This window comes from Zalophus californianus, chromosome X (genome assembly GCF_009762305.2).
Source record: "Zalophus californianus isolate mZalCal1 chromosome X, mZalCal1.pri.v2, whole genome shotgun sequence".
NCBI lineage: Eukaryota > Metazoa > Chordata > Mammalia > Carnivora > Otariidae > Zalophus > Zalophus californianus.
The window spans coordinates 93,491,842-93,506,984 of NC_045612.1; the positions used below are offsets into that span (position 1 = coordinate 93,491,842).

The 15,143-nt window shown below is 35.4% G+C and overlaps 1 protein-coding gene across 6 annotated transcripts in view; it reads right to left on the bottom strand.

Moving 5' to 3' along the window:
- The window catches only part of USP9X (ubiquitin specific peptidase 9 X-linked), a 157,773-nt gene that overhangs the window by 80,945 nt on the left and 61,685 nt on the right, over positions 1-15,143 (bottom strand). For all 6 annotated transcript variants that reach the window (XM_027607493.2, XM_027607494.2, XM_027607495.2 and 3 more), the window contains exons 3-11: positions 14,313-14,458; positions 11,935-12,014; positions 9,493-9,605; positions 8,045-8,263; positions 5,348-5,463; positions 4,884-5,135; positions 4,672-4,810; positions 2,618-2,770; positions 1,398-1,502 (exon numbers count right to left, since the gene is read on the bottom strand). In XM_027607493.2, coding sequence (XP_027463294.1) covers positions 1,398-1,502; positions 2,618-2,770; positions 4,672-4,810; positions 4,884-5,135; positions 5,348-5,463; positions 8,045-8,263; positions 9,493-9,605; positions 11,935-12,014; positions 14,313-14,458 — 1,323 coding nt within the window. The remainder of the gene's footprint in view (positions 1-1,397; positions 1,503-2,617; positions 2,771-4,671; positions 4,811-4,883; positions 5,136-5,347; positions 5,464-8,044; positions 8,264-9,492; positions 9,606-11,934; positions 12,015-14,312; positions 14,459-15,143) is intronic.

Consider the following 15,143-nt stretch of genomic DNA (forward strand, 5'->3'; position numbering starts at 1 on the left):
CAGGATTAACTATATTCATGGGAAAAACATGCTGAGCACAGGATTATTCTAGTGATACCCGAGAGATAAGATAGGGCAGAATTAAACGTGAGGACAAAAAAAAAATCTCTATTTATAGAAATACCTAACATCGCGGTTTTTCAACCTTGGTACTGACATTTTAGGTTGGAGAAATCTTTGTTGTGGGGTTTTCCTCTGCACCGTTTAGCAGCATCCCTGGCCCCTACCCAGTAGAGGCTAGTAGCAACTCTTCCTCCCACCTGTGACAACCAAATTATGTCCACATCCTGCCGAATATCTCTGACAGTGGGGGTGAGGGGTACAGAACTGGCCTGCTGAAAACTACGTTCCATTTACCCATTCTACATAGCAATTTTCTTGTTTGCTATTACAAATAATTCTGCTATAAATGTTAAACGTGAATCCTGGCGTACATATGCATCAGTTCCTCTAGAGGATATATTGAGAAGTCAAACTGATGAGTCATGAGAATCCTACACTTTTCAAGAAACACCAATCTACTTCCAAGATGGTTGTAACAACTTATGTTCCCACCAGCAGTCAATATAACTGTTACTTTAAACAAGATACCTTTATCATCTAATGCCAGTTGTTAATGGAACACTCATCGTGAACACTGCTATTGCCTTAAGGTCGTTATGTTCTTAATCCACAAATTCACCAATCATATGATTTTCACAAACCCAATATTAACAACTGTAGAGAGACCACTACACAATATGGCCTTAACAAGTACATGATGCTACCAATGCAGGTATCGCTATCGGGGCTCTTGGGCTACCTTATAAATTACATTTCCATTTGCCTGTGCACATCACCCCAGAATACCAAGCTATTGGTAATCCCTTGTTATTGACACTTTATTTTTTATTGCAACCAATCATCCTTCCCTGAAGTCCTACAGTGCACCTGAACCTATAATAAAAATTCAAACTGCTAGGGGAAAGAAATCCAAACTCACAACCTGAGTTTAAAAGATTCCGTATTGGGCACCTGGGTGGCTCAGTTGGTTAAGTGACTGCCTTCGGCTCAGGTCATGATCCTGGAGTCCTGGGATCGAGTTGCGCATCGGGTTCCCTGCTCCGCGGGGAGTCAGCTTCTCCCTCTGACCCTCCCCCCTCTCATTCTCTCTCTCTCAAAAGTAAATTAAAAAAAAAAACACAGTAAACTTAAAAAAAAAAAGATTCCGTATTTATGAGGGCTATTATTATAAAAATGAACATTAAGTTCTCACTGGAAAAAAAAAATGACCATTTCCTTCACACCAGAAATTGTTCAATAATTTCTATTGAAGTATTTATTGGCTAAGAGCAACTCACAGATCTAATAAGGTAATTTTATTAAAATGAAGTGGCACTACTTTACTATGCTATTACCTTAAAGCAATCAAAAAGATGATCAAGTTGTTCAGGAGAAAAATCCCACGCTAACTTTGCCAGTAGATCATGTACATTCTTCACAATGGCTTCATGCTTCCCTGCCTATTGAAAAACCAAAGATAACATAGCATATCAGAATTTGAACAGCAGATAAGTTGTGTATACACAACGGCTGGCAGCTATTAATTAAACTATTCCCACCAGCTTCATCTAAGTGTAAAACGTAAGAAAATTCTTAACATTTTAAAAATGCTTGAGACCTGGCCTCTAAAACCTGACAAATTAATTCCTTGATATACTGGTTAATGGTTACTTGGGAATTCATGTGAGCCTTTATTACAATTTACTGAATTTAACGTGCCAATTTTAACATTGCAAGTAGGAGAACAATAAGGCACACCAATGGTACTGTTCCAAAACTGGAACCTTAAGCACTCAAAGGGAAAATTTCTGAATGTTTTCTTGGTTTCTACAGACTCAAAACATGAAGCTTTGTAATCTAAAAACCCAACAATACTTCCCAAGTGATCCCAGTAGAAACTTGCCATTGAGGTAATCAAAGGAATCACCTAGTTTCTAGCTATGAAACCAAAAAAGTTACTTATTTTTCAGAAAAGCTCTAAGTCCTGTGGATTATTACAAGTCTTCACAAATAATCTAGTGATTTAACTCTACTGACATTAAAGTTTTTTCTAATTAAGTTTATGAAGAAACTAATGTAACGTTGTGTAAATACTTGAGTCAAAAATTTGTAGTGAAAATTAAAAAGAAAAAACACCACCTACAATTGCTAACCTGTACCAAACATACAAGCAAATTATGAACATATTTAAAATATTATTAGTTATTTCGGGGCACCTAGGTGATGCAGTCAGTCAGGTGTCCGACTCGTGGTTTCTGCCCAGGTCATGAGGTTGAGCCCTGTGTCATGCTCCGCACTCAGGGCGGAGTCTGCTTAAGACTTTCTCCCCCTCTCCCTCTGTCTCCCCCCCTGCTCTAAAATAAATACATACATTTTTTTATGGATCTTTAAAAATATGTATTATTGGCTATTTAAAAAAGATTCTTAACACGATTTCTGTAAATCATGAGCATTTAAACATACTAGAAGCCAAACAATGTAAGTGTTCGACCTGTTTCACAACTACTATGTTCCTTTAGTTTTTATTAGTATTTTTCTTTTAGAAACCAAATAGTCACCATATGAAATTTCTTACCTGTGCTGCCCAGATATTATCAAGATCTTGTAAAGTCAGAGCTTTTTCTTTGATGACAAAACGAAGAATCTTCTCTAGCTTTTCTACATACTGTGGTTGATGCAGACTATCTCGCAATACTATGGATAAGATATTGTTCTGCTGTATCCATTCCTAAACGTAATTCAAAAATTTGATTTAAAGAAGAAACTGAAACACAGAAGCTTTTTTAAAAATACGTATGAAATATCATTCACTTTAAACATTAGTACGAATTAAAAAATACAAAATAAATACAATAATGTGACAGGCTTAATGTGCTGTTTTAATTCACAACCATGGAAAAACCAAAATAATTTCATGGAACTTAATTTTGCATATACAGAAATGTTTCCATGACTCAGAAATAGTATACTTATTAAAAAGATTCTACTCCAGCATTTACACAGAAAAGTATTATTTAAGTGCAGCAAGCACCATGGTTTAGGTAGAGTGGGTACAAGACCCATTTTAACATTTTTGGTTTCCTTACGATGGTTGTGATTTTGATGAAAACATGCCCTTTTAATCTTTTGCTTTTATTATTTATATAATTATATTATTATAAAGTATTACTGCTTATCCAGTAGCACTTTACTCCTCCAAACAATCCTAATGAGGGATATATTATCCTATTATGGAAGAATAAACAGGCTCAGAAATGTTAGAAGTGGAACTGGAATTAAGGCTGCATGCTTCCCAAGTCTGTGTTTCTGTAACACTATGCTATGTTGCTGACTGGCATTTATTTAATATCTATACCAATAGAAGAAAACTCTAATTCATGATACAAAAAGGTAATAGCCCATACTGTGTAATTTTACAGTATTCAACTTAATGAGATTAAAAAAGTATCAAACCCCCAAATGTGCTGGAGAAGTACACTTCTCAGGTGGTAAAGGTCCATTTTTATTTCTAACCTGTTGCAAGTACGTTTATAAAACACAGGAATTATGTGGCAATGTCAAATTGCTACGAAAGTTTCTGAACACTTGATGCCATTTTCTGTACTCCTCTAGCACTGGCAACAGTTCAAGGACCAGAAGCAGACCTCAGACCATACTCTGACAAGCACTGTGTTCAGAATTCCCACAAAGTAGACAAATCACATATACAAAATCAGATGTTTAACACCTGACCCCTAACACAGAGCCAATGTCTATGCATTTTTCACATACCTTTTATCACATCCTAATCACTGTCTCCCCTATTAAACTGAGGAGGGCATGAGGGCAAGGACAGTTCTTTTACAGATGTCTGCTCAGTACCGTCAGACACTATGCACTCAAGTTATTCGACCAATACTTTCAAAGTGGCATACTTATGTATTTTAAAAACTACAAAATAAAGAAGTATCTATGGTAAAGGGTGCCTGGGTGGCTCAGCTGGTTAAGTCTCGGCTCAGGTCATGATCTCATGGATCATGGGATTGATCACCACGCCAGGCTCTACACTCATTGGAGAATCTCATTGGAGACTCTCTCTCCTTCTGCCCGTCCCCCAACTCATGCACTAAAATAAATGAAATCTTAAAAAAAAATAGTATCTATGGTAAAGTTTCCTAAACATTCAACATTAGAATACTATGAATAGAAGTGCTTAAGTGAAGTTCTTAAAATAATAAAACATTAATTCACGTACATCTTATTCCAGTAATTGTATTTATTTTAAAATCTGTAAGTGGCATCAGTCAAATGAACGATAGGCCACTTCATTCATCAAATATCAGATACTATCCAATCTATCCCGAAGATCACCTTTATCTACTCCATTTCAACCAATCCACCCAAACAAGCTAATAATTACTTCAGAATACCTACATTCAGCATTAAGTTTATCAAAGATGTGCGAAGCTACCTATATCACTACCAAATAAGCTATGCTATTACAAAAAGTTCCAAGGATTAAGAGTCATAAATCAGTCCCAACACCTCCCAGTTTCAAGGTTTTCTTTAAAATGTTATAACATTAAGTAAAGCCATTCTAATTTTTTGCCTTAGGCAGATTTTTATTCATGAAAGAACCAAAGGACTTACTGCCATTCGTTCAGCTGTAAGCCACTCTTCCTCCTCAGGGTTACCATGCCGATGAGTGTAGTAAGACACACTAGATATCACCTTATTAACCTCATTCAGTGCATTCATCTTTCCATTGAAAGACGAAATTTGCAGTAATCTAGAAGAGAAATTCAGTGTTAAATAGGATTCTAAATATTCACACAGTTTATTTCAAGAGGAAAATATCTTACCTAAGTATCATTTTTAACCTAAATATTTCTAAATTTTTTACAGTTTCTTCTTGTCCTGGAACCCTTGAAGCTAAATTCTTCAAAGATTTAATAATCATTGAAAGAGCATCATTTTTGGCTTCATTCTTTGCTTCTTTTTTCAACTCTTCATCAGTTAAGTTTTCTAAAAACTGTGGAACCATTTCTATTACTGGAAGAAAGTACTTTTTCACTGTATGAAGAGTGAGAAACTCATAGCATTGCCCAAATGGTCTGAAAGAAGACAAAAACAAACAAAAACTCTTGTAATACTCACTTTCTTACAATCAACTAGGACTGAACTCAGACTTACTTATATTACTTTTTAAAAAAATCCAAGTTATCAGTTAAAGAGGAAACCATACTTGAAAAAAGAATATTTTTATCACGGAATTAAGTAGCAATTCCTATAACGCACTGAAGATTCATTTAAAAACATAACTTACTTAATAAGGGCTGCAATTATTTGAACATTTAATGCTGATCCATTAATAAAACGATCATGCAAAATCTGGAACCCATTTAAAGTGCCGAACTTGTTGAGAAGATCCACCAGCCAACCCTGTAATACAGTTAATGAAAAAGGTTGACTTCCTGCTTTTAAGAAAGAAAAGCACCATCTGAAGTAATTTCTTCATTAAACAAACTAGAAACAGGAAACTCAAAAAAAGAAAATCATGTAAAACCATCTTTGAAATAAAATATTACGTATTATTCACAGTAATCTTGTCTGTGAGAAAAAGCATAAGCAGTACAGATTAGATCACGAAGGCACAGTTGGTTGGTTCTACCAATAGAGCTGGTGAACAGGGATTAGAAGCCATGTTTCTATTTCAGAGATCCCACTGTAGGAGAATATCTTATTATCTGAAAGTTATTTTTTAAAAATTTAGGAGGATTTAAAAAAAACCTCTTTAAAAAATAAAAGATATGTGATAACCTAAGATAATGTTTGAATTCATTTTTTTATTGTAGTTGTAAATAATTAAAAATTTCCTATAAATAATCTTAAAGCCTGAAAGTAAACTATTAATTAAAGCCAATGGTATTGGCTGGTATTATATCTGTTGCTCTGGACTAGAACATGCTGGTTGATGCTTTTGCTGGCTCCCGTGAATGCCCCAATTCTCAGCTTAGAGGTAACCACGATGCAGTAACTATGGACTGTCTTTCAAACCCTTCCCTAAGGAACAGCAGTAATTCACAGTACAATGAAATTGGGATAGGCAATAGTTTGTGGAGTTAAAAGCATGCTTACGTGTAAAAACTTAAATTAAGAGGTTATATACGGATCTAAGAATCAAATCTATCTAAAAATTTATGTACCCAAGATGAACCTTTATACCTAGGTTTCTTCTAAAAAGTACGTTTTAGAGTCCACTGAGGGAAAACCAATAGGGGAAAGGGGAATTTCGCTACTAAGTCTTAAGCAAAAATAATTTCTACAGCTACTCAAGAACAAAAACAAAAAAAACATGTCCAGGACAAAGGGAAAATGGAAGTATAAGGTAACTGCTTTCAAAGAGACAATATGTAAGCTAAAGGTAGTTTTGATAGGATTTTATGTCTGAATCAATTAAATTCTCCACTAAATTAACAACACTTTTCTATGTAAGCTCATTATAGTATTTTCCTACCTTTTTATTTGGTCTTAAAAAGCTAATTTGAAACAATTAAAAATCTGAGCATTTTAATTCACCAGTCCCTATGGCATTCAGCAAGTCTGCATTTCAATTTCTCAAGTAAATGGAATGAGAATAATAGTCTGATATACTCAATAGTTATGTATAATATGTATATATAAAATAGTATATGTGCACAAAGTAAAAAAAAAAAAATCAGTCTAAAACTAATCTTCCTTTATGTTTTCAGCTAAAATGTATCTTTAAGCAATCAGGAACACTGTAATTAGTAAAACTCAAGAAGAGCTAGGCGTCAAAGAAAGATATAAAATCTTCAACCAGAAGCCATTTTAAAACAAATTGTTCCCTGTGAATCTCAAGATTATCACCGACTTATAGAGCAAAAATCAGAAAGAGAAATACAGGTATATTTTGGAGACTGTCACTGTTTAGATAGTAATTTGATTTACCAAACCAAAAATAAGCATGAAGTGGCAACAATATTAATCTTGGGAAATATCAGAAAATCCCAGCTCTCAGTTTAACACATTTTGAAGATTTCCACTTTTAATAGAATAAACCTAAAGTTTTATGTATAAATTCAAATTTTCCTGGCTGGGTTTTCCTTTTTATAAGGCCCACAATATTAAAAAGTCTCCCTAAAGGGACACCTGGGTGGCTCAGTTGGTTTAAGTATCTGCCTTCAGCTCAGGTCACAATGCCGGAGTCCCGGGATTGAGTCCTGGGTTGGGCTCTCTGCTCAGTGGGTAGTCTCCTTGTCCCTGTCCCTCCACCCCTCCCCCTGGTTGTACTCACTCTCTCTTTCAAATAAATAAAAATCATAAAAAAAATAGAATAGAAAAATAAAGTCTCCCTAAATTATACAATTTAAAAACTGTATTATTTAATATTTATTAAAAGATGAACAATTTAAGGATAGATTTTGTTTTGTATACTATTTATGCCAATATAGAAAATTTACATTTGACAACTTTTACAGTGATGTGTATCATATATATTTCACTGACATTCATAAAGTTTTACTATTTTGTTTTCATTTATAATTTCTATAATTTTACTTTTATGACACATTATTAGACATTTGTATGATATACTTGATCCTGAAGTCAAAACATTAGACTGTCCACAGTGATCATGGCCTTGGGTCAAAGTCACCTCCTATTCTACTCTTATTTTTGAGGAAAATTATGGCCTGTTTCATCTAACCCATTTTATGACTATTTCCCAAAGGGCTGAGCACAAGATAATGGGAACTAACTACATGGAGAAAGCTAAAGAGAACAACAAAACAAACAAACAAAAAAACAGTCTAAAACAATTTTGTCAATTATACTTCAGTAAAGCTAGGGAGGAAAAAAGAATCCAAAACACAAAATAATGCAGAATCCCTTCATAGTAACATGAAACTACTCTTCTTCACATTAACAGGTGGTTCAGATCTTTTACAGCCCTGTGGCAGAGCAAAACTGTATTAATTATGAAAATAACAAACCAACACACTTTTGGTGATCGAGGGTCTGGAGAACGAGCGAAGAGTTCATCTTCAGGCAACTGAACACTTGAGGAAACGGATTCACACGGACGTGTACCATTGTAGATATGGAATTTGCAATGAGGATTTAAAGCCATGGAGAGAAGTTCTAGAAGTGGAAACCAGTCTTGGGACAACTTGGCCACACACAGCTCCACCAGGCGATGAGTATTGTTGATAATACACCTCTGTTTAATAAAAGGAGGAAAGGTGATTTATAAGATTAAAACATTACAACTCCATCTCTCCATTTGTTTACACTGACCATTTTAATTGTTTAATATTGGGATCAAACTGACAGATCAAAAAACCAAATTAACATTTACTATCCTTTATAGAGTACTTTACTTTAAAAAGCCATTTGCAACAGCTTACAAAATTAAGATCTTGTCTCTATAGAGACAAGACGCAAATTACTATATTTTTTCCTCTTTGGAATTTGTACACTAGAGGTGGCAATTCTAAAATCTATACAATATATTAATTATCCAAGATGGAATAGATTTGTTATCTAAGCCTCAATGAAAAAGTCTGATAGCACCTTCAAAGTTTCCGTTTCTTTACTTATAAAGTTACATGTTGAATTAGATGATGGTGGGATTTTTGTGCTATGGTTATATTTGAAAAATAGTTCACAGAGCACAAAAATATCTGCCTCACAATTTATGACCAGATTTCCACAGTATGAACAGGGAACAGAGACTTGGAGTAATTACGGCATTTCGTCAATCTAAGATGCATGTTCTTTTACTTTTTAAAATCTCTGAAATTTCATTGTATCTTATAATCAATGCATAGTAGTTTCTTCAACTGAAGGTATTGTAGAGAAAACCTGTGTTTGCTTCTGCCAATCACTTGGGCACACAACGAACCTTAGACCATTTAAGGATTTTTTTTTGTTTCACAACTATAATTTGATTTCAAATTACCAAACTCTTTGAATACTGGCCTGTTGTTTAAATTTTCAGGAGACTTTTAACCCAAGATGCCATGGTTGAGACAGACAGGTTCCTTTCACATCTCTTTCTGTATGGATAAGTTTATTTCTCTACATTGACCCTTTGTGTCCCAGATACTAGATTCCCGATCTTGGGTGTTTTCCTTCTTTAGTGGTACATAAAATGAGTGTGTGGTGCATCTCACAATTAATGAAACGTGGTGACTTGCCTAGGGTCACAAGGCACTTGAGAATCCAGAACACATATTAAACCAAAGGTCTCTAACTCTAAACCTCACACTAAAAGATCATGCTTTCTTAGATAGAAATTAGAACTTATAACAAGTATTTTTAAGGTTCCTCGGTATTACACCCTTTAATTCAATTAATGTATCAAATATACAACCAATATGAATGAGAAAACAACTCCCAGGCATCACTATGAAAATCTGGATTTTTAAAGTCAAATGCAAGACTCACATGAATTTCGAACTTCCAGCCACTTACTGCCTCATCTGTAAGGATTTTAGTGAATGATATTGTTAGCCCATCTCGGAAAAATCGCTGGCATGCTTCACTTTTAACATCAAGGCCTAAGAAAAGGGAAGAAAAATTAATGTAAACAAAGCATTTTTCTGTTTGTCTCAAAATATCCAAGTATATGATAAAAAGTAATAAAGGGCGCCTGGGTGACTCCGTCGTTAAGCATCTGCCTTCAGCTCATGATCCCAGGTTCCTGGGATCGAGCCCTCCATCGGGCTCCCTGCTCAGCAGGAAGCCTGCTTCTCCCTCTCCCACTCCCCCTCTCTTACTGTCTCTCTCTCTCTAATAAATAAATAAATAAAATCTTTTAAAAAAGGTAATAAATAATTTATACTATTCACCAATAGCTATGAAATTCACACTAGCTTTGGAAAAAACTTACAGCATTATCTATTGTTAAGAGATTAAAAAAATATACAAGTATTATCAAAGTTCCTGTGTTAAGAAGGTAACTGATTCAAAAACAAAATCTTCAATGAATTTCAAAACTATTTAATTGTATAAAAGTACATCAAACCAAGCAAGGTGAATTGAAAACATTTCAAATTATGACACTAGACCTGAAATGTAAAATGGTTACCAGTACCACTGAGGGGGAATCTAAATGCTTCATAGCATTTTACTCTCTGAAAATAAACTAAAACTTAGAAAATGATGTTTCACAACTATTTTTAAAATCTTATTTTGGTTGTAAATGATCCATTAGACACCAATATCCTTAACACTACTCTATGTAAGTGTTTCATTGAGTAAGATGAATTGTTTTGTTTTAGTGTCTTTCACTATCCCAGCATCTATGCTTTATAGCTTTGCTTAATATCATCTGATTTCAGAAAGGCAATAGAGCCAAATGCCCTGCCTGGCCAAACACAGAGAAAATCTTTAACTCTTCTTTTATAATTATTATTTTTTTGGTCTTAGAGAAAGTGTGTGAGTGAGCACACATGTGTGCATGGGGGAGCCCCGGGGGGCGCGGAGGGGTGCAGAGGGAGAGAGAAAGAGAGAATCTTAAGCAGGCTCCACACTCAGCATGGAGCCCAACTTGGGGCGTGATCTCACAACCCTGAGATCATGACCTGAGCTGAAATCAAGAGTCGGACGCTCAACCGAGCCACCCAGGCACCCCTTGAAAATCTTTAACGCTTGAGGACAAAGTGAAAAGTTATTCAATTTTTATATAAAGTGTTCTGTGAGTCTGACTGTACAGAAGAGAGGACATTTAAACTCAGTATTGTATGTGAAAATCTGAACCTTGCCTAAAATAAACCATGGTCCCAGAAAAGAAAGATAGAGGTAGGGGGGCTACATGTCCAATAAATGTCCATGAATATAATGAAATACCATTATGTGTTCTTACCTATAATTATACAGTCAGGACGTAGAACATGCCTAGTGCAAAAGTCTTCAAAAAATTGCTCAATTAATTAATGTGCAAACAAAAGAAATTTGAGTGATCATCAATAATTGCAATCTGGAAATGTATTTATATAGTTTATTATTTTTACAAGATTAAAAAGGTGTGGAGACATTCTTTAAATGAAGGAAGTTAATTATTCTAAGATAAAGGAAACATCACCCTTGCCATGGAGTGAGACAGACGTAAGCAGATAAATTTTTGTAATGATCAATTTCAACTGTGATAATGCCTAATGATAATTAGAATACATCCATGGCTACACTATTTCAGAAACTGAAATGTTACTGCCATTGATGTTCATTTCCAATGCCTTAAAAGCTAAGAGAATATTTTAATAGTTGTCCTTTGCTAAGAGAATTCAACTGCACCTAAAGCAAAGTTATTAGAAAAAATGATCAGGCGCCTGGGTGGCTCAGATGGTTAAACATCTGCCTTCCGCTCAGGTCATGATCCCGGGGTCCTGGGATCGAGTCCCGCATCGGGCTCCCTGCTCCTTGGGAGCCTGCTTCTCTCTCTGCCTCTCTCTCTGTCTCTCGTGAATAAATAAATAAAAATTAAAAAAAAAAAAAAGAAAAAATGATCAATTCCAAATTCCGCTTTCACTTCTAGACAAGATAAAAACACCAGAGCTCATCTTTCAAGCCTTTTTATCTTTTGGAAAGAAAATCAAATCTTTTCAGTATATTAAAAAGAACAGTCAACATGTAAACTAGACAGTTTAGTTTAAAAATGAATGTACACAAAATTTTATGTGTGACTTCAGCAAGTTCACGAACACCCTCTGAAGGCTGTCCAAAGGATCTGAACCCTTGTTCTAAGGATATATGATATGCCACAGCAAGAAAACTCAGATGTTCTGGTCTAGGAATATCCAGTGTTTGTAAGAAATGAAGTCTTCAGGGATGAACTGAAAGTGTATTAGTAGCATACACTCTGAAAACCATAAGAACACTTAAACTTACCTTTTTTACTAAGATCAATAGCAGCTTCTAAAAGCACTTCTAATTCCCCTTTTGGCAAAACTGGAACCACCCATCGAGGCCTAAGAGTTTTAAAAATATAAAAAGTTGTTTATTGGTTGCACTCTAAAGCACTCTACTTACCTTACATGAAAATATTAATATTAAAAAACATTAAAATATTAAAACAACAAGGTTGGCAGAATATCTGCTCTGTGAAACTAAGTTCCATCTGTCGTCTCTACAAATTTTTTTTAAGAACTGTCAAACAAAAGACAGCAGGGGTGGGGGGGGAGGAAATTATTTTAACTACCATAAAACTACCATAAACATAAAACTACCATAATAATCAAGTAGCAATTAAACCTATTGTTCAAGTTCATGGGAATGTGCTCTTTCAGGATTCGTCATCATGAATCTCTTAGCGGTCTTCATTTCCTCACAAAGGAGAAAAATTTAGGTGGAACGTAACAGATTACTGCCTCAATTCATAATCTGTCAATTTTTCCTGAAGGTTAAGTGAGACGTGGCTCTCCAGGTCTCTCTGCCTCCACAGGTACCCTCCTCCCTCCAACAAGGATGTAGCATGCACCCAGGTGGTGCTTTCTCTGGCCCCAGTGGCAGCCCAACCATCTCCGAGGCCATCCTTCCCTATCCCTTCGTCCTCACCCTCCTCACTGCTCCCAAAACCCTGGTTTTGAGAAAAAGTGCTCCATGACTATATAATCTATTAAAAACAAACGCATACCACCTTTGTCATTGTTTTTATTCACATTAAAATATCATTTGTATTTCTCTTCCCCTGAAAATTTGCTAATATGCAACTTTGTCCTCAAGTCTGCATAGAAAGTACCCTTTACTAACAACCACCAATCACCAGACAGAAAGCAAAAAGCAACAGGAAAACCTTTTGCTAGGTCTCTGTTAGAGAAAGCTCAGGGACATTAAAATAACTTTACATGATTTCTGGGTTTTTTTTTACTACAATTCATTGTATAACATTATTAATTTTAAGAATCTCCTAGAATTACAGTTAATGTGTTCTTTCAAATACATTATTAAAAATAATGAGTTAAAAATATAGTAATAGGAGGGGCGCCTGGGTGGCTCAGACGGTTAAGTGTCTGCCTTCAGCTCAGGTCATGATCCCAGGGTCCTGGGATCGAGCCCCGCATCCGGCTCCCTGCTCGGCGGGAGGCCTGTTTCTCCCTCTCCCTCTGCCTGCTGCTTCCCCTGCTTGTACACTCTCTGTCAAAAATAAATAATCCCTCTCCCTCTGCCTGCTGCTTCCCCTGCTTGTACACTCTGTCAAAAATAAATAAAATCTTTATATATATATATATATATATATATATATATAGGAAAAATTTCAAGATAAATGAAGTGAGGAAAGCAAGTTACAAAACGGTACAGTAAAAATATCGTATCTGTAGAAAAATCAATACAAATGATAGTAAACGTAATGTGAAGAGCATACTTACTAATTTTTTGTTGGGATGTGTGTACAGAAGATGGATATTGAAGGACTTTATCAACATATATTTCCATGTTTAATAGTACATTTATTACTTACGTAATCAGAATTTTTGGGGAAAAAATGCAAGGGGTTTCTATTTCCCTTCTATTATATACGTTAACAGTGTTAACTGATTTTTAGAAAGTGAAATACAACAAGAAAATCTGGTAAGGCAAATGCTCATACGTGTGCGTATTTTCCTTCCTTTCCCTACACCTCACTAGCACTCACTTGTTGAACCCACAGCCATGTGGGGATTCCCCAACACACTCTTTCCTTATTATCTTCTTTAAATCTTTTTCTTCCCCTGCACATAAGCTTAAACTTTCACTCTCTGGGAGTCTTCCACTACACGTATAAAAAATTATACCCTGAACTTACCCCTGAGGTGAAGATCAAGAGAAACAAATAGCTGAGATGGTTAAATGCCTCAGTCTAGTCAAGGGTTCACAAGGGGCAGGCTCTGAGGAACTCGATGTTCTAATTACCTGGCTTACCTCAGGACCATGCAAAAATTAAGAAAATCATCCAGCTATCATAGCAACCAACATACCAAAAAAGAAAACAACAACAACAACAAAAAACTTCATAAACTCTGAAAGAGGGAAATAACATATGGTTCTACTTCAGAAACATACCAGCTTGGGTCATCATCATTAATCTGAAAACTTTATTGACACTGTTACTCGATGATTAAGAACCATGGGTTAGAAAGTATTTGGTAAGCACTAAAATGTTAAGGCTATTGAGGCAATGTGGCTACTGTGATATTTCTGCCCACTCTTTCTCTTTTCTTACTACTAATCACTATGCTGAGAGACTGTTGGTCTTCCTGTGTATTACACACATTAACAAAACAACTCACCTATTGATCATGTCATCCAACTTTGCCAGGTCAGTATGTGGAAATGCAGGTTCCTCATCTTCAAGCTGTGGTGGGGCATCACCTTGACCTTGTTCATCTGGGGGAGTTGCCGGGGAATTTTCATTGGAAGAATCAGGCGATGAAGTCTTAATTAAAAATTAGATATTCCAGATTTAGGTTTCTATGACATAGGTAACAACATCTGATAATTCAAACACGAACACAGATTAGGGTAAAAGAATAAAATTTGAAAGATAAAATCACTGTAAACTTATGATGTTTCAGGTATTCTCTGTGCTAGGTTTTAAAATTTCATTTAATCCTTAACAGCCTAAGAAGTATTGAACAGCCATTTAATAGGTAAAAACACAAACTCAGAAAATAAGTAATTAGCCCAAGGTCACACAGCTCCAACTCTATGGTCAGGATTTGAATCCAGGTTTAGCTCTGAAGTTTGTGTTCTTAACCACGATGTGTATTGCTTCTCTGCTTCCATTTCCCATTATACAAGCCCTGCCATAATAGGAATTATTGTACAAATATGAAACAATGCATTTCACATTTCACAGATGGAAAGTTCTGAATTATAACTTTCATTTTTTAATTTGAAGGGGAAAAATAAATTTTATTCTATTCAGCAATTTGCCTAGTCTCAAACTACTACCCAATTATGAAAACTTCATGATTGTGGTTTCTAAGTAAGTCACATCATTTTTTTTTAAAAGATTTTATTTATTTGACAGGGAGAGAGAGAGAGAGAGACACAGAGCGCTCAAGCAGGGGGAGTGGCAGGCAGAGGGAGACGGAGAAGCAGGCTCCCCAGTGAGCAGG